This window comes from Phasianus colchicus, chromosome 1 (genome assembly GCF_987193195.1).
Source record: "Phasianus colchicus chromosome 1, bPhaCol1.hap1.1, whole genome shotgun sequence".
Taxonomy (NCBI): Eukaryota; Metazoa; Chordata; class Aves; order Galliformes; family Phasianidae; genus Phasianus; species Phasianus colchicus.
The window spans coordinates 194,384,136-194,406,428 of NC_143436.1; the positions used below are offsets into that span (position 1 = coordinate 194,384,136).

A 22,293-nucleotide genomic window follows, 5' to 3' on the forward strand; every position below is an offset into this window, starting at 1 on the left:
GGATAGCACAGTTGTGTGCATGTATATGTATGTATGTATATATTTTTGAAGGTAGTGCAGCCATTATTTAATAGAAGCGTAGAATATCCCATAGAATATCCCATCTTCCAATAGTTGGAAGAGACCCGTGTGGATCACTGACTCCAACTCCTGGCTCTGCAGAGGGTCCTCACTTTCTGGAGGGCTGTGAAGTTGTGCTATTCCTGATGCAGTTAGCACTTCTAACTTCTAGCAGAAGCCTCCAAAGCCTCCTGCAGTGTTCAAGCTGAGAGCAGAATACCAACAGATTGCTGGACTTTGAGCAGTTTCTTTAGTGTGTGAGAAGTATGCAAGCATTTTGACGTGGTTGGGGGACTGAGGAAGTGCGTGCTGTGTGTGTTGAGAGACAGAGAAAGATGGCGTTTTGATGAGTGTAAATCATGAAAAAATAGGAGTGTAACTGTTTTGCATGCATTCAGATTTGCTAACGGCTTTAAGTCTGCTGCTTATTGCAGAGAGCTACGCATCCAAGAATTCCGAAGATGACGATTCCACAAAAGAGTCGAAGCGATTGATTCGAAAACGTCGGCGAAGTACGGATGACTACTCTGAGGAAGGAGAGGATGAGGAAGATGAAGAGAGGCCTGTCCGCAAACGGCCCAATAGAATTGAAACAGACGATGAAGATAACTGCGAAAATGCTAACAATGAGGCAGAAAACCCTGCAAATAAGCTGCCAGCACCACAGGCTCCTCAAGACAACACCAAGAAGCACTGCTACCGGATAGAAAGTGACGACGAAGATGACTTTGATAACGTAGGGAAAGTAGAGAGCCCTTTGGACTACAGCCTGGTGGACTTGCCTTCCACCAACGGACAGAGCCCAGGTAAAACCATTGAGAACTTGATTGGCAAACCTAGTGAGAAGACCCAAGCCCCCAAGGACAGCACAGCCAGTGCCAGCCTGGCGCCCAACGGGACGGGGAGTGGGCAGGAAGTGGTAGGGCCAGAGGAAGATGAAGATGAACTTTTGAGAGTGACTGACCTTGTTGATTACGTCTGTAACAGTGAACAGTTATAAGACTTCCATTTTTGTGCTAATTTATTCCACGGTAGCTCATACCAGCGGGCCAGTTATTAAAAGCTGTTTTATTTTTCCTAGAAAATTCTCCACTACAGTATCACTTTTTAGAAGCAAGAATTTCACCAGTCCTGCAGTCTTTCTGTGAAGTGACCAGTTTTGAACTTTGAAGAAGAATTGCTGTAAATTCCCTCTCTTACCCCCCTTTCTCCTTCCAAGTCCATGGTCCTGGGTAATTTCACTCACAAAAACCTTATCACAACAAGAGATTTGTATATTTTTGGCTTTATATTTCCTGAGTGCATACAAATTTGTGGAAATGGGTGGCCTAAGAAAGCATTCCAAATCAGTCAGGGCCCAAACCGAAATTTGGGGTGGGTTTGGCTCAAGGGGTGGGTGGGGTGCAGAAGCACTTGTGCTTTAGCTTTTTCATATGAGATATATATTATATTTAAATGTTCACAACTTAGATTACAACTTAACAGACAGTCTCAAATTTAACGTCTGTACTGTCGCATTTTGTGAGTTGTAGGTTAACATGCCATAGCTCATTAGTAATCACCTTCATGGAAGCAGTTTGATTTTAATACTGGAGGCAAACAGAATTACTAGAGGCCGAGAAGGTACCATAAACAAGAACTCTACTATCCATTATGACTTGCAGACTTTCCTAATAAACATCCTTTAAAGTGTTTGTACAGTAAAGTGTACTGTAATGAAGTTTTTGACAGTTGAAACATGCTAGCAGTGAATTTACAAAGCTATCTCATGTGTAGTTCATCAGATGGTCTTCTGTGCACGGTGTCCAGTGGGAGGACGCACTGATGTGAAGTTGGTCTGTAAACGGGATGGCATCTTGACATGCTGTAAACTTTTACAGACAAAAGAATCCTGCAGTAGCTGCCTGGCCACTTGGGTTTCACCTTCTGTTGGAGTATTCAGAACGGAATGTGTCTGTACAAACTGCACTGACTACAGAATTACAGCGCATCAAAGGATTGAGGGATTTTCCAATAAACCGTGACTGGTCCATTCATGTCCTTAGTATCTACTTCAAATTGAAGTAAACAAATGGAACAGTTTTCCTTTTGGAGGTTTTCTGTTTGGGGTTTGTGTGTGTTTTTGTTTTGATTTTACTTATCTGCCTGGATGTATTAGCAGGTTTTGAATGTAGTGTTGGCCTTTGGCCATTAGAATTTTCTTAAAATACATTTTAATAATTGTCACGTGACCAAACTGATTTCAAGAAGGCAGTATTTCTGAGAGAAAACACTCGACTTCAAGACGTCTCATCAACTTTGGAGTGGGCCTGAAGTGATATGTGCTTTCATTAAAAAAAAAAAAGGAGACTACAAACAAAACCAACAAACGTGGGCACATAAGAAAGAGCAGAGCTGAAATTTGCTTTGGGTAGTGTTGAGTTTTCTCTTCATTTGGAATTAAGATGCAGGCTGTAGCATTTGTACATGTTGTAGCACACAGCTGAAAAAGATCTGCCAAACGTTGAAATCCAAAAAGGTCACATCTGTTACTCCTTTTGCTCTGAGATTTGGATTTTTGACTGGTGTTGATGTCCATTGCCGGCAATGGATGCACCGAAACTGCTGCTGCCACTGAGGAGTGAGTTCTCCTTTCCTGCCCCACCTGATTCCCTTCCATTATATTGTATTTCCTAGTCAGTCATGAAGCACTTCTGTTTTCTTCTACTAAAACCAGCATTAGGCCTTTACTGAATACCTCTCTAGAATACTTAGATCCAAAAATACCTACTTCTGGCCTGGAAAGTCTTGGTTTTGTTTCCCCACCTGTCTCTCCACGAGTTCAATCAGAACCACTCCGTGACTGTTACTCAATTGGGTTCTAGCAGTGCACATCTATAACTAGAGTCGTCAGAGCTGCAAGAAAGATAGATTCATTATCTGCTGTGCTAAGCAAGCTTGTGATTAAGAAAAAAACAGAGAAATCACGCTCTTTCTAAATGAGAATTGGACATCATTAAAGATTAAGTATCTTTCCACCTTATCAATGTTAACTGTTAACAGATTTCACAAGCAGGTATTAAAACAGGGTTTAGAATGTTCTTATAAGAGTATGTAGCATTTTAGCTACTACAGTGTTTTTCTTTGCCTAGGTGATGCATAAATGTAGTGCTTCTACATTTCTAATATACTTGTGTTTTAAAACAAGCAAGAACATATGGCTTCCACTTTCTAGTGTTAATAACTGCTAAGCATTTTTAATATTTGCAGTGCAAACTGTCTTGATTCCCATGCAGCAACACTGTGCAACCAGTGACTTCTCATTTATTTTGGCAGTGCCATCATGTTTTTTGCTGCCACATGGAGCCTTTTCCTGTCTGATCAGTGCTGTAGCAAACATTCTTGCTTGTAGACAGCCCCAAATGCTGGATACGTAGTGGGTGGGTCATTGTGAATGTAGGAAAATACAAAGCAGTTAAAATAGCAAATATACCAACCAGGAAGAAATTGAGCACTGTGTTCGGGAGTGACATAGCAGACCAGAAAGTAGAGCATTGAATTTTATGTCAAGAGCATCAAGTTTAACCAGTGTAGACAGACAGGTTGTTACTTTCTATTGGTCAGTTTTACAAAACAATTCTCTGTCTTCTGAGAAGTCACCTTTGGTAGCTGGGGTGGCTTCATCCCTTGGGATCCCAAGGTCCCGTTAGACCAGTGGGAATATTGTGCAAGGAAAATCTGCCTAGATATTCTACAGAGCCCAGGATTTTGAAACTTCCGTTTTCTCTCCTATCTAAGGCTTCCAGCATGGTCAGAAATGTAAATCTGTTTGGAAAGATGTTTTCAGACGGCCAGCTGGCTGCCATGTGGGGCTCATGCTGTTGTGTCATGTGTATGTGATCCCAGAGTGGGAATGTCCTCCAGGTGTTGTGATGTCCTTAGCAGCTTGTGCTCTTCTGTGTGCATCGTGAGATCAGAAGTCACGTGTCTTTGACTGGTCATCTTCAGGTGTGGCTTTGGGCTAACAGAAATTCAGGGTGTGTAAGGAACAGAATGCATTCTGGCCAGGGGTTTATCACACAGTGGACTGGACAGCAGAAGGAGCACCTAATAGCTGAGCTGTTCTTTGCACGCAGGTTGACACCAAAAGCTGTGTCTTTTTTAACTGCAGATCCATCAGAGTATAAATGATGAGGAGGAAAGTGAACTGATTTCTGTGGGCTGTGTGAGTCTTAAGAAGCACTGGAGAAGGGAAGGAACTATAAACTGAGTTGGGGAATGGATGTTTTTGGGTGCCACAAAGATAAAGGATGGCTTTGCCATGAGCATGGGATGTGATGTGCAAAGTGCAGCCACTCTGTACTAAGGAATACAGAGCGTTAATCCAACCAGAAGGGTGGGGAATTAAGAAGGCACAATTCCATTGCAGTTGCTGTCTTCTAGTTAGTTATTGAATCTTCTAAACCTTGATTTAAAAATGGAAAACAACATCACTAAGCTACCAAAAAAAACCCCTTAATGTTGAAAGCTGTAGAAAGACGAGTACTGAACAACAAACACTCTGAGCTCTTAGATAGTTTGATTTCCTACGTGTCAAATTACCTTATGAAATTACTGTTTCTTCCTGATATATTTAATGAAACGATTGCTCTGTTCTAATGGCACTTGAGAAAAACACAGATGCTTTTTCTCTAAATTGCTCATGTATAAATATGTCACCTCGAGATTTCTGTGGATTGAAACGTCTCGATTACTCTTCAGGCAGTGGGAGCTGATGACTGAAGTGGGCTTCTTTCCTGGTCACTGCTGTTTTCCCAGTGCTGGCCTGCACTCTGAGAGGTCCCACTCAAAGAACCTTGAGGCGAAAATGTATGTATGTTCACAAAAGAGAAACTGTATGGTAGCAGTGCCCTTGTTCTGATTTGTCTTCGTGTTTCTCACTTGAACTGTTTGGTATCCGGATGCTGTTTAATGATTTCAGTAGTCCATTGTCAGGGTGTCCATTGTACATCTCTGTTTTCAGGTGCTTACAGCTTGATTTTCAATGCTCTGCAGAAGGAAGGCCTGGTCGAAACTTTCAGCAAGTTGTTTCAAATTACTTATTTTCACCAATATATATATATATATATTTTAATGAGAAGTAAATGAGGAATTTTGGTGGCAAGGGATTTGTATCATCTAGATCAAAATGGCAACGCATGGGCCTTGAGAATTGGTTTTGGTACGTGTGCAGTGAATGCTATCCATAAGCTTGTGTTAAGCATCCAACATGCAGCGTGCACCCTAGATACGTATTTCCATTTGCTTGCAGTTCACTGGGTATATAAAATCCTTTCATGTATAAATATGTGTAAAAATATCAAATATCTTCAAATGGTAACTTTCTGGAAAACAAAATCTGTTGAATATGGTGGGGAAATCTCCAACAATTCATGCAAAAAGAGCACAGCACTGCAATTCCTCTAGTGTTTAAACAATCTGTGGGGGCATTTAGGACTGCTGTCTGAAATAAGGATGTGCGGGATGAAGCCCACATTTCCTGGGATCTTACTTTTCCTCCTCCCCTTCTAGAACAAGTGGGGTAGGGACTAAATCACTTAATATGTCGGAAGACAGAAAATGAAAAAAAAAACAACAGAAACAGTACTTATTATCCAGTATATACTGAAGTAATTACAATCCTCAGTGACCACTCTGTGATGCTGTAGAGTTGGGGACTACATGGAACACTTTGGCTTCAGAAATACTTACCCCTGAAGCTGGACACACAGCAGTTGAGGTACTGAGGATTACTGGTCATTTCTGAAAATGTGCATCACTTACCAAGCTCTTATTTTAGGTTAGGTATAACTCAGTGAGATAGTTCCAAATGGCAAAAGCGTGTGCTTGGGAGTTGTTTGTCCCAATGCTTTGGAATAATTTAACTTATTTTGTATATTGCAGAAGATGTATATTGCTTAGTATGACACTTACTTTAAAAAAGAAATGTGTACAGCTTCTGGGGGAAAGAATAGGACGCTCTTAAGTAGATAAGAAGTTTTTATAATTGAGGATGTGGTGTAAAGGCTCCAGGTATAACTGTGATTAAAAGCAAGTCCTACAGCTTGGGTTTTTGACTATCGTTTTGTAAATGCTGGCACTCTGCACCTGAGCTTGTGATCAGGAGAGGGGATGATGATACAGAAGTTAGAGAGGACACATGCTTAATGAAGGCAGGTGTGTCTGCAAATAGATCTACTATTGCTACATATAACCCCAAAGGTTACTAAGGAAAACTGAGAGATAGAGTTGCTCTATTCCTTCAGTTGGTTTACTTTGTGCACTTGGCAGCACTTTGTGTATAGTCAGTCTCACTGGTTCCCCAGGTGCAGACCGAGTTGGTTTCTCCTGCTGTTGGAATGCTCTTTCCACTAACAGGAGATGGGGAATGGGTGGAGGGAAGCGGAATGGAAAAATGTGGATGCAAGCCCTTGCAATTTGCAAGATGGGTCTTGGACAGGCCTAAAAACTGCTTCTGATTTGCCCTTTAAAGACTGTATTTCAAATGAAAGGTCTCCGTGTAAGAGAATCATCCTGACACCCTCCTTTTCTCATCGTGACCTTCAGAGCAACAGGAAAAGCTGTTCACGGTCTCTTTCCTTGAGGGAGCGGTTCCACCAGCACAGCATGGACGTGGAGAAGATTAGGATCAGTCCATAGAGCCTTTGGGGATGTTGGTTGGAGTCCGCGCAGGTTCCTTTGTCCTTTGTTCCTCTTCTTATGTCCCACACAACTAAACTGATTAGTGATACTTAGATTAGTCTGTCAGAACTTGACTTAAATGATCCTAAGGGGATAAAGTCCTTTTACTAAAACATGTAATAGGCCTCACTACCAGTGCACCATTTGTTAGTTAAAAGTCCTTAAGAGATCTGCTACACAAGTTAGTGGTAGAAAAGGAAATCAAACCATACAGCTATGTACCTTGTTTAGTTTTCCCTTTCATGCTCATTATATGGACTCTAAAATCTTGTACAGTATCTTATGCCTATGCTATCTTCATTAAAATGGTACTCCTCCCCCTAACCTGCATTAAGATGATTTGTTTTTCATGCCAGTCAGGTTGCTAGTTGCTAGCCCTGCTTCATAGATTTGCAGCAGCCATGAGATGGCATTCAACTGATTCAAATGCTTAATGTCACCGTTGTCAGTATGCGTGATGGTTCTCAAATAGGTGCCGAGTTTTAGGCGGATGCTGGACAAGCACTGGGTGTATTCACTGTCCCAGATAGCATAGACCAGGTAATTGCTAGCAGAATGGCTGTCCTCCAATTTCTGTGACAATTAGATCGAAACTGCCGGATAGGTTAAAAATCTCAGATATGCTTACACGAAATACAGTCTTGTCTTAATCCTGTGTGCTGTTTGTATGTTCACAAAGAAATCTGGAGTTCCTTAACATCAGTCTCATTCACACTTGGCCTCGTTTTTCTTTTCTTTCTCTAGAAGTCCCGCAAGCTGAGCTCTTTGCAGAGCTTAACCCACGCATTTCAGAGTCCTGAACCTTGATTTTTAAATCTCTTCCATCGTGACTTGCTTCAATATCAAAGGGAAAGGACCGAGGGGACGCACACTGTGTGTGTGGGAAGTGAGGAGAGAGATGTTGAAAAAACTGGAATTATCATTGTTGCACATAAATTGGGTGGTGCTTTCACTGTCCTTCCCCCCCTCGCCAGAAATACCACATGCATGTGAAACACATTAAAACCTTTTAAAATGGAAGTCATGGTGGCCTCAGTGCTCAAAGGGTTAACTGCAGTTTAATAACAGCTCATGTTTTTAGATTTGCAGTACACAACTGTTTAAATACTGTATTCCTTGTAAATGAAGTAAAAAAAAAAAAATGTTAAGGCTGGTGCCAATATTTTTGTTAATGAATTGTTCAGCGTCGTCTCACTACAGTCTGGTCAGAACTCTTTGTGTATAAGCTGGGCCTGAAGCCATTTTATAGCTTGTAGGCCTAATTGTGTAACTTTTCTTTCATAATGTTTTTGTTATAATATCTACTGTCATTTCTTTCATATAAATATGACATGTAAATTGTCATAATAAAAAAAAAAAAAAAAGAAATAACTTGACGTACAAAGTATAATGTGTATTGAAGCAACCAGTGCTCTTTAATGGTGGTCACCTGTGCCCATCCAGGAGGGATTTCTTTCAACATACGCACCAAGACACGGCTGCTGTGTTTTTCCAGCAGTGGCTCAATGGATTCCATGAGAATGGAGAATTCATGTTTGGCATTCATTTTGTTAAAATCAAGTTTTCCTCTCCTTGACCGGCTCTGACTGACAATGAGGAAGATCTGATGGAATTATTTTTGCAGTTGTTAATGATTTTTAATGCATGTTTTTTACATCTGACTTCAGGGTGATGCTGCAGTCAGTTGACAAAAACCAGGAGCGAGGATGGAATTCAGCATTTGCTTGAGAGTACAACATGTTTTTTATTTGTCACTTAACAGTACTTCCTGGCATGGCCAGTGGAGTCTTCTGCTAGGCTTTGCTAGCAGACATCCCTGAGGTTTCCATGTGGTACTGAGAAGAGGAGCTAGATTCCTTTATTTGGACTAAATGTATGTGGGCAGAGAAGCTCTAAAAATGTAGATGTTCTGACTTGTGGCTGTGGCAATGAACACTGACATCATGTAACTTAAGTGGAAGAAATCAGGGACAGAAGCGTGAACTGGGAAAAGTGTGATTTCTCTCAGCATTAACCATGGAAGCCTGTTGATCCTTTTTCTTTTCCCAATGCATGTGTGGTCAGAGCCAGGCTACGGTACATTCCTGCAGTGATGACAGCTCCATCCTCTTCCTTGAAATGAAATACCAAAATTTCACATTTGTGTTTTCAATGGACTGATGATGATCATCTTGCACTGAACGCTGAAGTGCTGTGCAAGCAGTGGAAAGAATCAGGCATGGTGAGCCCTGTGCTGTCCTAAGATGGCTCTTTGCCACTCTGGGTGAGTGCTGGCTGATCCCTCCTGGCTCTAAACATGTCTAAATGTGTTCACTCATCAGTGTGGGGGTGAATCTTAAGTTGCTTTTGTAAGCTCTTAAAGCTGAGGAAAAGAGTTTTCAAATGGTGCCATTCTGTTTTGTTTGTGAACTTAGAGGAATGTCTGCCTACTTGTGCTAAACTCCCTTAAGATTCAAGACTTGGCACTGTGTCATGAAGTAGATGGATCTTGTAAACCAGGAGAATGTGACTTTTTCACATTCAAAAGCAATCTCCCAACCTGGGCTTAAACCACGCTTTTACCTGTCCTCTTCTGGAAGGGTGGTCCGTGACACACGAAAAACACATTTGTGCGCAGGAGGAGAAATGAACTCTGTATCACTCCATCACAGGGGCTTAATTCAACTAGAGCAATTCAGAAAGATTAATGTAAAACCATTGGAAGGAGCTGTGACAATTTCCAGCTGGCTATAGAAGACCTAATCATCTCCACGGCAGATGTGCACTGTCAAGTCAGGGAACGAGGGACGAGTGAGCAGAAATGCTGATTTCTAACCACCAAGTGTGGTGAATGGGCGTTTCATACACCTGCACCTCACCCCACCAGCTGCTGTTGTCTGGTCTGTACTCGGGGACAAACTGTACCATTCTGTTTCTGGGTGAGCACTTCTGTATTGTCTTGGCATGACGCAGGTGAAGATGGTTGAAAAGCTTCAGCTTCCTCATCTCTTACCATCTCAATTCTTGCAGTGTTTAAATATCACTTCATTACAGAAGTTGCTTTCGTTTCTGTCAAGGTCGTTATTTGTATGAAGAGTAATTATCTGTTTAATTAGAATCCTAAACAGGTAGCAGTGACAGAGTTTTTAGAAAGAACCACTGGTGTTCTCATTGCCCCTGTCTTCTTCATACATTTTCTTTTTCCAGATTATGCTGCTGGGGCATTTTGCTATCCAAAATTATGACCACTAAAATCCAGAGAAGGAAAAGCATTCAGTATTTTGATAGAAAAGTCTATCAGCGTTCAAGAGGTGTCTGGATAATGGCCTCACTAAGATGCTTCAACTTTCTGCCAGCCCTGAAGTGGTCAGGCCATTGGACTAGATGATCTTTGAAGGTCCCTTCCAAATTAACCCCTTCCCTCCTTCCCTTCCCTTCCCTTCCCTTCCCTTCCCTTCCCTTCCCTTCCCTTCCCTTCCCTTCCCTTCCCTTCCCTTCCCTTCCCTTCCCTTCCCTTCCCTTCCCTTCCCTTCCCTTCCCTTCCCTTCCCTTCCCTTCCCTTCCCTTCCCTTCCCTTCCCTTCCCTTCCCTTCCCTTCCCTTCCCTTCCCTTCCCTTCCCCCTCCCCCCACCCTCAGCCGACGACAGGATGCGATCGGCCACAAGATGGCGGCGCTGATGCACGGTCCTCCCGCACCATAGAGTCGAATCCAGAGCGGCCCGACAAACGCCGGCACTTCCGCTTCCGGCGGCCACTGCTTCCGGTGGCGGAGGGAGGAGGAGGGGGTGGCTGCGCCATGAGTTTTCTCAAGCGGTTCCCGCCGCCGGCTGATGGTGTCCGCCATCGGCAGCCCGACACGGAAGCGGTGCTGGCGGGGCGCAGCCTGGGCGCCGGCACGCTCTACATCGCCGAGAGGTGCGCGGGACCGCTGGGGGGTGAGGGCTGTGGGGACCGCAGTAGGCCGCGGGCAGTGCGCTGAGGGGCAGCCGTGTGGGGCGCAGCCTTTTCCTCGCACTCCCGACCTCCTCAATGGGACGGCGGAGCTCAGCGCTGCCCCTCCGCGCGCTGTGAGGAGCCGCAGCCGCCTGGCTCAGCCCGCTCTGCTTAGGACCGAACGAACCGAGAGCCCTCAGCCGCTTACCTTGTGTTACCTTAATTCTGTGGGTGCTGCACGTGGTTAATAGGCGTTGGTTAACGTGTTCCTGAAGGTGATAACTGAGATGCTGTCTGAGCGCTTCAGTTATCGGTTTTCAAGTAAAAGAGGGGAAATTTAGGTTAGATGTTAGGTAGAAATTCATTACTCAGAGGGTGCTGAGGCCCTGGCACTGCTGTCCAGAGAGCTGTGGGTACCCCATCCCCGGAGCTGCCCAAGGCCCGGCTGGATGGGGCCCTGAGCTGATGGGAGGCAACCAGCTCATGGCAGGGGGTGGAACTGGATGGGCTTTAAGGTCCCTTCTAAGCCAAGCTGTTCTATGATTCCATTTGTAAGTTCTTTAGAAGTTCAGGAAGCCAGCTTGTTCATTAAGGTAATATAGCTTTCCTTGCTCATTGAAAAGTACTCTAAATGTGGTGTGGTTGACACAGTAGAAGGAAGGGATGCTGTTCAGAGTGACCTTGACAGGCTGGAAAGGTGGGCCTGGGTGAACCTGATGAGGTTCAACACGGCAAAGTGCAGAGTTTTGCACTTGGGCCGGAGGAATCCCAGGCATCCCTACAGACTGCAAGGAGCGGTCCTTGAGAGCAGCCCTGCAGGGAAGGACCTGGGGGTCTTGATAGAGGAAAAGCTTAATATGAGCCAGCAGTGTGCCCTTGCGGCTCGGAAGGCAAATGGGATCCTGGGCTCCATCAGAAGAGGGGTGGCCAGCAGGGACAGGGAGGTGATTGTCCCCTTTTACTCTGCTCTTGTGAGGCCCCATCTGGAGAACTGTGCCCAGGTCTGGAGCCCCCAGTACAGGAAGAACAGGGAGCTGTTGGAGAGGGTCCAGAGGAGAGCCACGAAGATGATCAGGGGACTGGAGCACCTCTGCTGCAAAGACGAGCTGAGGGAGCTGGGCTTGTTCAGCCTGGAGAAAAGAAGGCTGCAGGGTGACCTCATTGCAGCCTTTCAATACCTAAAGGGAGCCTACAAACAGGAGGGGAACCAACTCTTTGAAAGGGTAGATAACAGCAGGATGAGGGGAAATGGTTTGAAGTTGAGGGAGGGGAGACTTAGGTTGGATGTCAGGGGGAAATTCTTTACAGAGTGGTGAGGTGCTGGAACAGCTGCCCAGAGAGGCTGTGGATGCCCCATCCGTAGAACAAAATCAGAGTCTGAAACATGCAGAGAGGAATGAGTTGTCATATCACTTTCAGATTGAGACATTCCTGAGGTAGTTAATATTATCTGAGGACTTTCAAGCCACTGGAAGTTGTTAGTGCTGTTTTATCCCTGCTGGAGAGAAACCTGTCTGGAATTTCAATTTTAATGGCTGTTTATGAGGGTGGATAGCAATAGGACAAGAGGGAATGGTTTTAAACTGAGACAGGGGAGGCTTAGGTTAGATATTAGGAGGAAGTTTTTCACGCAGATGGAGATGATGCACTGGAACAGGTTGCCCAAGGAGGTTGTGGATGCCCCATCCCTGGAGGCATTCAAGGCCAGGCTGGATGTGGCTCTGGGCAGCCTGGTCTGCTGGTTGGCAACCCTGCAAATAGCAGGGGGTTGAAACTGGATATCGCTGTGGTCCTTTTCAACCCAGGCCATTCTATGATTCTGTTACTGTTTTGTTGAGCTGCTTGGTTGCAGATATGATGGCTTCTGTTTGCACAGCATCTCCTCTTGCTGGGTATGGTGCTGAGTTTCCTTTCTGACTTGATTTCAGTAGATGTCACAAAGGTCAGCATCTTTCAAGCAGCTGACAAACACAGTTAGTTTGGGGTATCTGTGACTGATGAAATCACAGAGCTGCATCCGAGGAGGGTCAGGGGGCTGTGAGGAAAAGGCTGTGCCCCAGAGAGCAGTGGACATGGAACAGACTGCTCGCAGCAATGGGCACGGCCCTGAGCTGATGGAGCTCAGGAAGCATTGGGACACTGCTCTCAGACAGAGGTTTTCACAAGGAACAGTCTAGGACCTTTTCACTGGTTTTGTCCTTAATTTCTGCTGCTCAGTATTTCTGTTCGCTCTCACAGGATATGGGGAGTTGGAAAGATCCCACAAGAATTACTGAGCCCAACCACTGGCTCCACACAGCACTACCCAAAATCCAAACCCACTGTCTGACAGCTGTGCCAAAATACTCCCTGAGAATTTGAGGACTGAGATCTGAAAGTGTTTGATAATTAGAGCAGCAAACGATGCTCTGGGATCTCTGTAGTCATCTTTGGTATGGTAGATATCTACAGAAAGTAGGAAATGAAGAAGTAAGGAGAGAAAATTCAGTCTTCCATCCAAATGGGGTGAAGCTGAGATGTGCTTAAGGTTCACGTTTCGTAAGGAAAGATGACTTTTCCCTTCAGCTTTAAGATATGCTGTAGCAAGGTTGTGCTGAGGCAGTTGAAGGATTGCTGATTAGCTGAGTAATTCCCCAGAATTACTCACTTTTTGGATTTGGTTTGCTTTTCTACAGGTGTGAGTCAGGTACTTTTATTCTTCTATTGATTTCTAACTTCAGTTGTTTTTTTTCCCTCTTTTTTTCTTTTTTTTTTACCTCTTTTTTAGCCGCCTGTCATGGCTGGAAAACTCAGGAGTTGGCTTCTCCTTGGATTATCCCACCATAAGCTTACATGCTGTCTCCAGAGACCTGAATGCGTACCCCTGGGAGCACCTGTATGTCATGGTGAATGCCAGGTTTGAAGGTAAGCTCCAGCAGTACAATCCCTTCCTCAAAAAGGGAATAAATTTTGTTTTTTAAAACTTAAACACTTAAGCAATATTTTTTCTTTTTCATAAGAAGTGGGGGATAATTATTGTAGAATTGAAGTTTTACCCCTGCTTATGTCAGAGTGTATTCTTTGGTATCCCAGCACGTGAATGGGTTCAGCCAGAGCCACTGGAGCAGGTTCTCTCCTTTCTTAAAGCCATTTCAAACCATTCTGTTCTGCTGCAGGCTCCCTGTGATTCCTGTGCTTATGTATCATTTTTGCTTCATTAAATTTATGCTAATGTTTCCACCCTCTGCCCAAGCTTCCTGCGTTCCTGCTGTTTCCCATTAGCCTGGAAGCTTTACTTCTACTTTCTCCTTTTGTCTCCTTTCTGTCTTGCTTTTATTATTTTTTCATTAAAAAAAAAAGACAGTAATTCATGTTATTAAGCTAATAGATATTCATAGCATTCCCAGTTCTGCCAGACCCTTTAATGTTTTTAAGTCTCATCAACTCTGCTGTATTGTTTGAAGAGCAATGAGTACTAAGTCTTGAGCAGGCCTGAAGAAAGATGTTATTTCTAGCTTCTAATTGTTACAGTGGTGCTTCAAAACATGTTGTTATTCCTGTGATGGCTCCTAAGCCTCAATAAAACCTCAATAGATTGACATAAAAGAATTCTGGCCACGGTAGGTGCCCAGATAGGGTGAGTCTGTTCAGCTCTCATGTCTGTCCCTGGCCTGTTGGTTTTTAACTGCTGTGTAGTGCTACATGGAAATGTCACTGCTTCATTGGCTGCAGGAGTCTTGATTTTCAGTCAGGATACATCCTGTTCTTCCTTGGATGTTTTTGTAATGTGTATATTTGCCTCGTCCTCAGCCTTCTTTAGAAGAAGACAGGCAGGGGTTGACTTGGTTGAAGACAAAGAGCTGGATGTAGCAGCAGCTGCAAGCTGAGCCTGGATAGATCAGTTCCAAGGGGTCTGGGTGAATTCCTTGGATACTGCATTGTTTGGGGTAGCAGGCTGGCAGCTTCTTGGCTTCTTCGTGTTCTTCATGTTGCCAGTTCTCTTTGTAATAAAAGCCACTCTTTGTGGAACAGCCTTACTGTAGTCCTTTCTTTCTGTAGAAAGTAACCATGCAGTTCTGAAGCTGTCAGTTCAACTTCCCCAGCCACAAAGGGATGAGCTGTAAGCTGTATTCTGCGTGGATTTTGTTTTTACAGAAAGTAGAACATCATGTTTTTGCTCAGTTATTCAAATATGTGGTGCACAGAAGTCAGGAAGCAAGGTTTTACCCGCAGCTGACTTGGGCTGTGAGGAGACTTTCTGCTTCATTGCCTTGCTGATTTGCTAAGAACATGAGAAGTTGAGTATGGCCTTCTGTCAGTATCAGTCCTGTGTGAGAAGCCTGGAAACTGGCTGATCTCACAGCAGCATCCCTAATATCTTAAGACTTTTAAGAAGTTAATGATTTTATGTGCATCTCAACCACTCTGCGGGTAAGCGGTAAGGATTGTGGATTACATGAACACTATAGAAAACTTCGCTCCTCAAATTGAAAACAGAGTTCTTGTGTGCATTGCAAGTTTTTCCAGGGTGCTGTGAGAGGACCTTGTTGTATGCAGTGTGGATAGGAGTGGGTTTGTCGCAGACTGTGTCCAGGTTTCTGATTTGCTTATGATTCTAAAGGCTAAACCTGTCTTTTTTGGAGAAAATAAACATTTTTCTCTTTAATCTGAATTTCCTGAAGAGGAGGAGACGAAGGAGGCCCCCATGGCTGAAGGGGAGGAGGAAGACAGCGATGACGACGTCGAACCAATTGCAGAATTCAGATTTGTACCTAGCGACAAATCAGCCTGTAAGTGAAGGGGAAGGTGAGCTGTACCTGATGTGAATGACACAGTCCTTCAGGGTCTCCTTAGCATTTCATTAGGAACGTGTTAATGTTTGGATGCTACCACTGGAAACCAATCATATCTTGTCTTGTGGGAAGCTTTCAGTTGTATCCAAGTTTTAGGAATGTGATGCATTAGATACTGCAAGGAATCCTGAGGAAGGTAGCCAAAGACTGAGTTGTTGCCATTGCCTCTGTTGAGCCTTTGTTATCAGTGACGTGATGGAAGCATGCATGGAGCACCAGGTTGAATTTAGGAAATCTGATTTTCTCTGGCCTGGCTGCTGGCTTGTTGGATGATGAGTATGAGCTCAGTGGCCATTCTGTTGAAATACTGGTCTCTCATCACTCGTTCCAGAATTTTTTGCTGCTGCCTTTGGGGTATTAATGGAGAAACAAAGAAGGTTTTTCTCTAAATCTCTGCAACTTCTGACTGCCTTAATGTGTTTTTGGTACTGCTCCCTCTAGTATCTTATGTTTTCAAAATCTGGTCATGTCATGTCTGGTCACCAGCTGTTGTGACTTCATAACCTTGAAGTGTGCCAGGCCCTAATGTCAGATTAGACTTCTGATTTTCAACCCATGCAAGTAGAGCAAATATTAAAATGCAGCGTAAGAAACTGCTTCTAACAGCATCTTAGCTGAAGTTGCTACTTCCTAGCTGAGGTGGGAGCCTGATTCTGCAGGTGTGGTTCCTGGAAGTCCAGCTGTGCTGCCAGCTGCTGGGTGGAGCTGCAGGTACCCTGCTCCCCAGCTGAGAGGTGCCAGCCCTACTGAGCACTTGTGCTTCACAGTAGCCAACTAAAAGCACTGGAAGGTAACTGTTGGTGTCTTTCTTTTGGGCTGCTTGCTGAGATGATTCTGTTTTGTTCAATACAGTGGAAGCCATGTTTTCAGCAATGTGTGAATGCCAAGCTCTGCACCCAGACCCAGAAGATGAGGATTCAGACAATGACTACGAAGGCGACGAATACGATGTTGAGGCCCATGGTTCGTAAGAGTTGTTTCTTTTCAAATTCCTCGGGTACCTGGTACAACTTCTGTGCTATCTGTTAGGAGAATGTTTTGATCTCTTAAGTTGTTCCTTGTGTATTACTCATCTTGCCTAAGCATTTCTTATGCAACAGGCACAGTATAAAACACGGAAATCCACAGAAAATCTCTAATCAAGTGTGGCTTATTGCTGGAATTCAGCAAAAAATGTTCTGATTCTCATAAGCTGTTTGCAGTGAACATCCTAGCACAAGTGTCTGTTGTCCTATTGAGCCAAACTCCTCAGCATAGATCTGATAAACGTGCCCTTGTCCTACAGAGCTGGAACAAGGCGACATCCCCACCTTTTACACGTACGAGGAAGGATTGTCACATCTAACGGCAGAAGGTCAAGCCACACTGGAGAGGTTAGAGGGCATGTTGGCCCAGTCTGTCAGCAGTCAGTACAACATGGCTGGGGTGAGAACAGAAGACTCCATAAGGGAGTTTGAAGGTAAGACGCTCTTTCTCTTCCTAAAGAATGCATGAGAACAGTAGTTCTCTACTCTGGTGTCCATAAACACCAGGACTGAGCAATTACTGTGCTGTGGTGACAGCAGAGCGTGCTGGATATATCAGCAGATTCTGGTTTTATTGTTCACAACCATGGGTTATAAAAATGCAGTACGTTGCCTGTTATGGGTTGAGGGCAGCGAGGGTTGCTGTGTTCAAGATTGTCAGTGGGTGCCATTTCTTCTGCATGGAGGAATTCAGTGTCACCTTTGCTTCATATGCACTTCTGTGTCACGTGCCTCTCTGTCACACTGCCCCTCTGCTGCCATCTCTTGCAATGCAGCAAAATATAATGGCACATCTGTGGGAAGGTTCAACTTGACTCTACTGCCTTACCATACCACCAACGTCCAGCTCTGACACTGTGGGCCAACAGAATATGATTCTTTTTGGAGAAATTCCTTTTGGAGGCATTCCTTTTGGAGCAGCCCTCATAAAATATACAATATCATTAATAAAAATTCAAGTATTTTGTGACTTAGATAATATTTTCCTTAAACCATTAAGAAAAGCAACAAAAACATAAAACTAGTGACATATTTGACCTTGTTTTTGTGAAACTAATGCATCAGCCTTATTCACTGGCAATGGTTGCAATTCTAAGTGAGCTCTGAAAGTGTTCATCAGAGATTTTTGATGGAATTTTGCTCTTCCTGTACTCCATCCTTGGCAATTATTCACAAGTGTGCGTACTGCCAAAAAGCCATGGCATGAATGTGGTTTGAAGCAAAGGATATTGGACTCTGATAAGAGAGGTCTTAGGAAAGTCTGGTAAAGAGGCATGAGTTGATTATCTGATCACAACTCGATACATTCCATTTGAAAATTGGCTGGTAATGTATTTATATCAACTGAAAGTGGTGTTGCAAACGTAAACTGATGAATTTTTTGGCAATCTTAAAACCTATTCTCAAACTCCTGTATGAAACAAGCTGCTGCACGTTCCTCTCTGGTCAGAGCTAACGTATAGAAATCACACAACTATTTGCCATCACTGTGCCCTACTTTCAGTTGATGCAGTGTTAATGGCACATGAAAATTAAAAAAGAAGTGAAAATCAGTAATTATGTCATTTATCTTAGAGCCATCTGGATAAGTTTGATTAGCCATCCTGATCTTATTTGCTGTGGTACCGCTTCTTGGTTTTCTGTGCTTATTAGTATCCCCAGGACTGCTCAGTTTCAGAATTGCTATCTGTAACATAGGGCAGTTTTCGTTTTTCTCGACTTGCTGGTTGCTGAGGGCAGTTTCAGAGTGGAATCTGGCCTCTTTCTGCTTGAGTTTAACTAAAGCTATTTAAAGGAATCGTATTCGTAACATGGAAGTTTAATTTTAAAATTATTTAAAGGCTGATGCTTAAGTCCTTTAATAGGATAGAATGACTCAAGGTTGCAGGAAGTGGTGAAATCTTTTAAGGAACCTACTGATACACCTGAAGTAAGGCCCTGGACTTGTGAGCACATCAGTGTCGTCTTAGGCCACTTTCTGTAGTTCAACCAAGGCGTTTTCTGCTCTGATCATCTCTTGTCAGCAGAGGGCACTCACTCTCTTCTGTATGCTAACATCTGTCCTGTCTGCGTTTTGTGTAGCCTTGGCTGTTCTGTGTTGTTTTTCCAGATGGGATGGAGGTGGACATTGCACCAACAGTTGCAGGGCAGTTTGAAGATGCAGAAGTTGATCACTGAGGAGGACATATGCTGCTGTAAGTTCTTCTGTCTTCTGACAGTAAAGCTTTTCAGTCTTGCAGTGCATTCCATCTCTAATTTGTGTAATGCAAGTGATTGCAGATCTGCAGGAAATGCCTTGTGATATCAGAAGGATGGTGACTTAGAGAAGGAAAAGGCCGCTGTAGTTGTTGCAGGTATAGGAAGATGCTCAGTGATCTGTCACACAAGAGTCCAAAACTGCCTGTATAAACCACCACCCCATATGGGAATGCATATCTGGAAGATGGGTTAGCTCTTTAGTAGGTTAAGATTTGTCTCACCTTGAATGTTTTTGGATGCTGATATATGAATTTTGGAGGCAGTACTGGGAAGTTACTCTCCTCAGTATCCATCATTTCACCCTTAGTGTATGAGATTTCCCAGGGCTTTCAAGGGGCCACAGTGTTCCATAGCACAAGTCCATCTCTTCTTTCACTGTAAGTGGAGCAGGAACTCTTCCTGATTAAACCTATCTAGCACCCTGGATGGGAGTGTGGTCAAAAGTGCTCTATGGAGAATCAACACGCTACTTAGGTGGTTGTGTTGGTGTGCCCTCTTGCCTACCAGCATTTGTACCGAATCACTCCTCTTGTGGCATTACAAAGTGTGTCTGTTTCCTGGCTAGTGATGGATGGGAGAGGAAAAGCAGCTTATTTGGGGAGCTGCAAAGCTCAGCGGGGCTGGGATCCTTCCCCTCCTTCAGCAGTGCTGCATTATCCCACCTCTGAACTGTCCCACTTGAAATGCCAGAGAAACAACTTGTGGAGCAGACTGCGAAAAGCTGGGTGGAAGAGGAATGGGGCAGAGGAGGAAAGGGCACAAATAGGAAGAAAGCTGAAAAAAGTCAGTGAAAATGGGTCAGAAGTAGTTGGAGATCATAGTGGCACTGAGGAAGAGTCTGCAGCTCTGAAAAAGGCTGTTGTGGAGAGACTCTGTGTATCTGCTCCCCTCTTGCATTCCTTATTTTAATTTGTTGCTGGACTCCTGAGGTTCTGAAAGGCTCTGAGTACCCACTTCATTTCAGGCCCTGCTGTTGCTCCTCAATTAGTATTTATTACTAATTGATGTAGGAGCTCTTCCAAATGAAGTCTAAGTTCTGGTTGCCCTACCTCTGAGCAGTTACCTTATTTGATATGAAATAAGGTTATGAAATTAAGAAAACTCTTCAGCTGTGGTTGTTGTGACTCTTAGATTCTGAATGAAAAGCTTGGCTCTGATGGCTGTCTCCAAGATTATTTCTGCCCATGGTTTTTCAAGCTAAAAATAAGAATACCCATCTGTTTTAAATTCAGATCTGAGTGCTTGTTATACTGGTTTTAAGTTAAGCAGGTTCAGGATTCTGTGTGGGAGCAGATCTCTAGGGAAACTGACAATGCAGGTAGAAATGGTTTGGATTGGTCTCCTAGCAAAGCACACAATGCACTGTCAGAAGTAGTTGTGGGCAGTGGGATTCTCCCTGCTGCTTATCCTGGGAGGTGGCTGGCTGCAGGAGATCAGTGCTGCCAGAAGTGGATGGGTAGAGAATTCTTTGGCTTGCTGCTAAGCTGCTGCTGACCTCAGGATGGAGCTGATCCTCATCAGGATGGATCAGGGGATCTGCACGTGCTCTGTCAGGTGTTATACCGAGGCAGCAGCTCAGGAGCTGAAGAACCTTTTAAATGCAACCACCCACCTCACTGTGTCAGTGTAATTTAAGGAAGCTCAAAACTGTAGGCTGTACTGCAGCAAGAACTAACAGAAGGTGTGACGTAGGAACAGTTCTAGGCCTGTGCTCATCATCCTAACAAGCCTGAGCATGAAGGCTGCTTGGTTCTATGTCCTGAAAACAAGGGCAAAGAGTCTGCTGTTACTCTCAGTAATCTGTGGAGCAGCTCGGTTTTTGTAGCTTCCTGAACAATTCCTGCAGAAACAATTGGCAAGAACATCCTGCTGGTGATCCTTTAGAGAGCAGTGTCCTTCTGGGATGCTCCTGGTGCACGTCGCTGCTCGTTACCCAAACGAGATGTGGCAGTTGCCTGCAGAAGCTCCTGGAAGACTTGCTGAGGCGAGACATGGGCAGTGTTTGTGTAACAAGAGGTGTTTTGTCTGTCACATCACGAGGCTGCTGCTGTTGTTCCGAGCCAACTGGTGTGTCTGTGTGCTGGGAGGGGTCTTCCCAGGCACAGGCACACAGCAGCTGACCCCAAGTGCTCGCTGTCCTGAGCTGACCTGAGTTTAGATCTGCTGTCAAAGACGAAGATAATGCCCAGCCATTCCAAAACTTAATGCATTTGATGTGATGTGCTGTCCTCTGTGGCTGTGACCAATGGATAGTTGCTGCTCTACTGTAAAAATTACTAATCTCTTATTTTAATGCCAATTATGTAAACTTTGGTGTCTTGTATCTTTCAGATTGTTCTTGTGGCACTTCCAGAATAAGCTGTAAAAACTGAAGGCGTTGCAGTGACTGTTGGCAGTTAATCTTTAATGACTCAAGCTCAGACATCGAGGTCTATAAATGCTTTTATATATGTTTAAAAAGGGTTTGACATTTGTGACCACTATGGGGTTATTTAAAAAAAAAAAAAAAAAGCAAAACAAATGAATTCTCTCCCATCTAACACTTGAATGGGCTAACCAGGGGTCATTTTGAAGAAGCCTTTGTAGGAATTCTGGGACTTGAGAAAGAAGTGTAAGTAGAACAGAATTGTAGTTTGTCCTGGAATTTTCCATATTTTTGTACATTTGAGTAAGCGGAATAGAATGGCAGTGTTACTGTGTGAAACTGGAAGGAAATAAGGTCAGCCTTATGAATTAAAAGCAAAGCTTAAGGTAATGCCCCTCAAGTAACTGGTTTTATTGGTTCACTGCTGTCCCTCTGAATTCTCTGGGAGCAAAATTTGGGTAGTAGAATGGAGATGGAATGAAATCTCTCATCCTTCAAATGAGAACTGTTTTGTCTTTGTATTAAATGTTAACAACATTGTTAAATAAACTTAAGATTTTTGTATCTCACAGTCAACTCTGCATTGCCGTTCTCAGTCCTTTACTCCAGCAAGCATCTGGCAACTCTGACATTGTCATCCATTGACTTGTTAGCACTCTCTAGAAGAATAATTTAAAAAAATCAGTGAAGCCATTTCCAGTATTTACCCACATGTGAGAATATAAGGGCCAAACGTCTGTACAGTGCTGAGATGTTCGTTCTGCTTCTGCCGTTTCGCTTCTCTCTGCTTGGTGATGTTTGCCATTGCTGGGGCAATGGCAGCAAATTTATTGTTTTTTTTTATTATTATTTTCCCTGATACTCAAATGGAAGTTTGGTTAGTTGTCCACTTTGATTTGAAGCTGACTGACTTGAAAGGTTTTTTTCAATGTAATGAAGTTGGTATATGGAGAGTTTTCCTTCCCTGTCCTGTGCTCTTGGAGTGTCACTGATGGTCCTGTCCTGCCTGTTATGTTGGGTTTGGTTTCAAGGTATGTGACAATGACAACCACTCTGATGAATACTTGCTGATTACTTCAATTTGAGATTATTAAAAAGTGAACTCTTACCGTTGCTGACT

At 43.8% G+C, this 22,293-nt stretch overlaps 2 protein-coding genes across 2 annotated transcripts in view; both read left to right on the top strand.

The window, feature by feature from the left end:
- Nucleotides 1-9,075, top strand: part of RSF1 (remodeling and spacing factor 1) — a 61,655-nt gene extending 52,580 nt beyond the window's left edge. Inside the window, exon 16 of the mRNA XM_031601071.2 lies at nt 495-9,075. Coding sequence (XP_031456931.2) covers nt 495-1,060 — 566 coding nt within the window. The 3' untranslated portion in view covers nt 1,061-9,075. The remainder of the gene's footprint in view (nt 1-494) is intronic.
- A 1,427-nt stretch (nt 9,076-10,502) lies between these two features.
- Nucleotides 10,503-21,749, top strand: CLNS1A (chloride nucleotide-sensitive channel 1A). Its single transcript, XM_031601076.2, has 7 exons — nt 10,503-10,674; nt 13,460-13,596; nt 15,354-15,461; nt 16,377-16,487; nt 16,810-16,983; nt 18,660-18,744; nt 21,140-21,749. The coding sequence occupies exons 1-6, from the start codon at nt 10,556-10,558 to the stop codon at nt 18,725-18,727; spliced, it is 717 nt and encodes a 238-aa protein (XP_031456936.2). The 5' UTR covers nt 10,503-10,555; the 3' UTR covers nt 18,728-18,744; nt 21,140-21,749.
- The last annotated feature ends 544 nt before the right edge of the window (nt 21,750-22,293 follow it).

Excerpts from the sequence above, each read along its gene's own strand:
- CLNS1A (XM_031601076.2), top strand. The coding sequence starts at position 10,556 with ATGAGTTTTCTCAAGCGGTTCCCGCCGCCGGCTGATGGTGTCCGCCAT. Across the intron at positions 15,462-16,376 it reads ACCTAGCGACAAATCAGCCT|TGGAAGCCATGTTTTCAGCA; the intron begins GTAAGTGAAGGG and ends TGTTCAATACAG. Across the intron at positions 16,488-16,809 it reads ATACGATGTTGAGGCCCATG|AGCTGGAACAAGGCGACATC; the intron begins GTTCGTAAGAGT and ends CTTGTCCTACAG.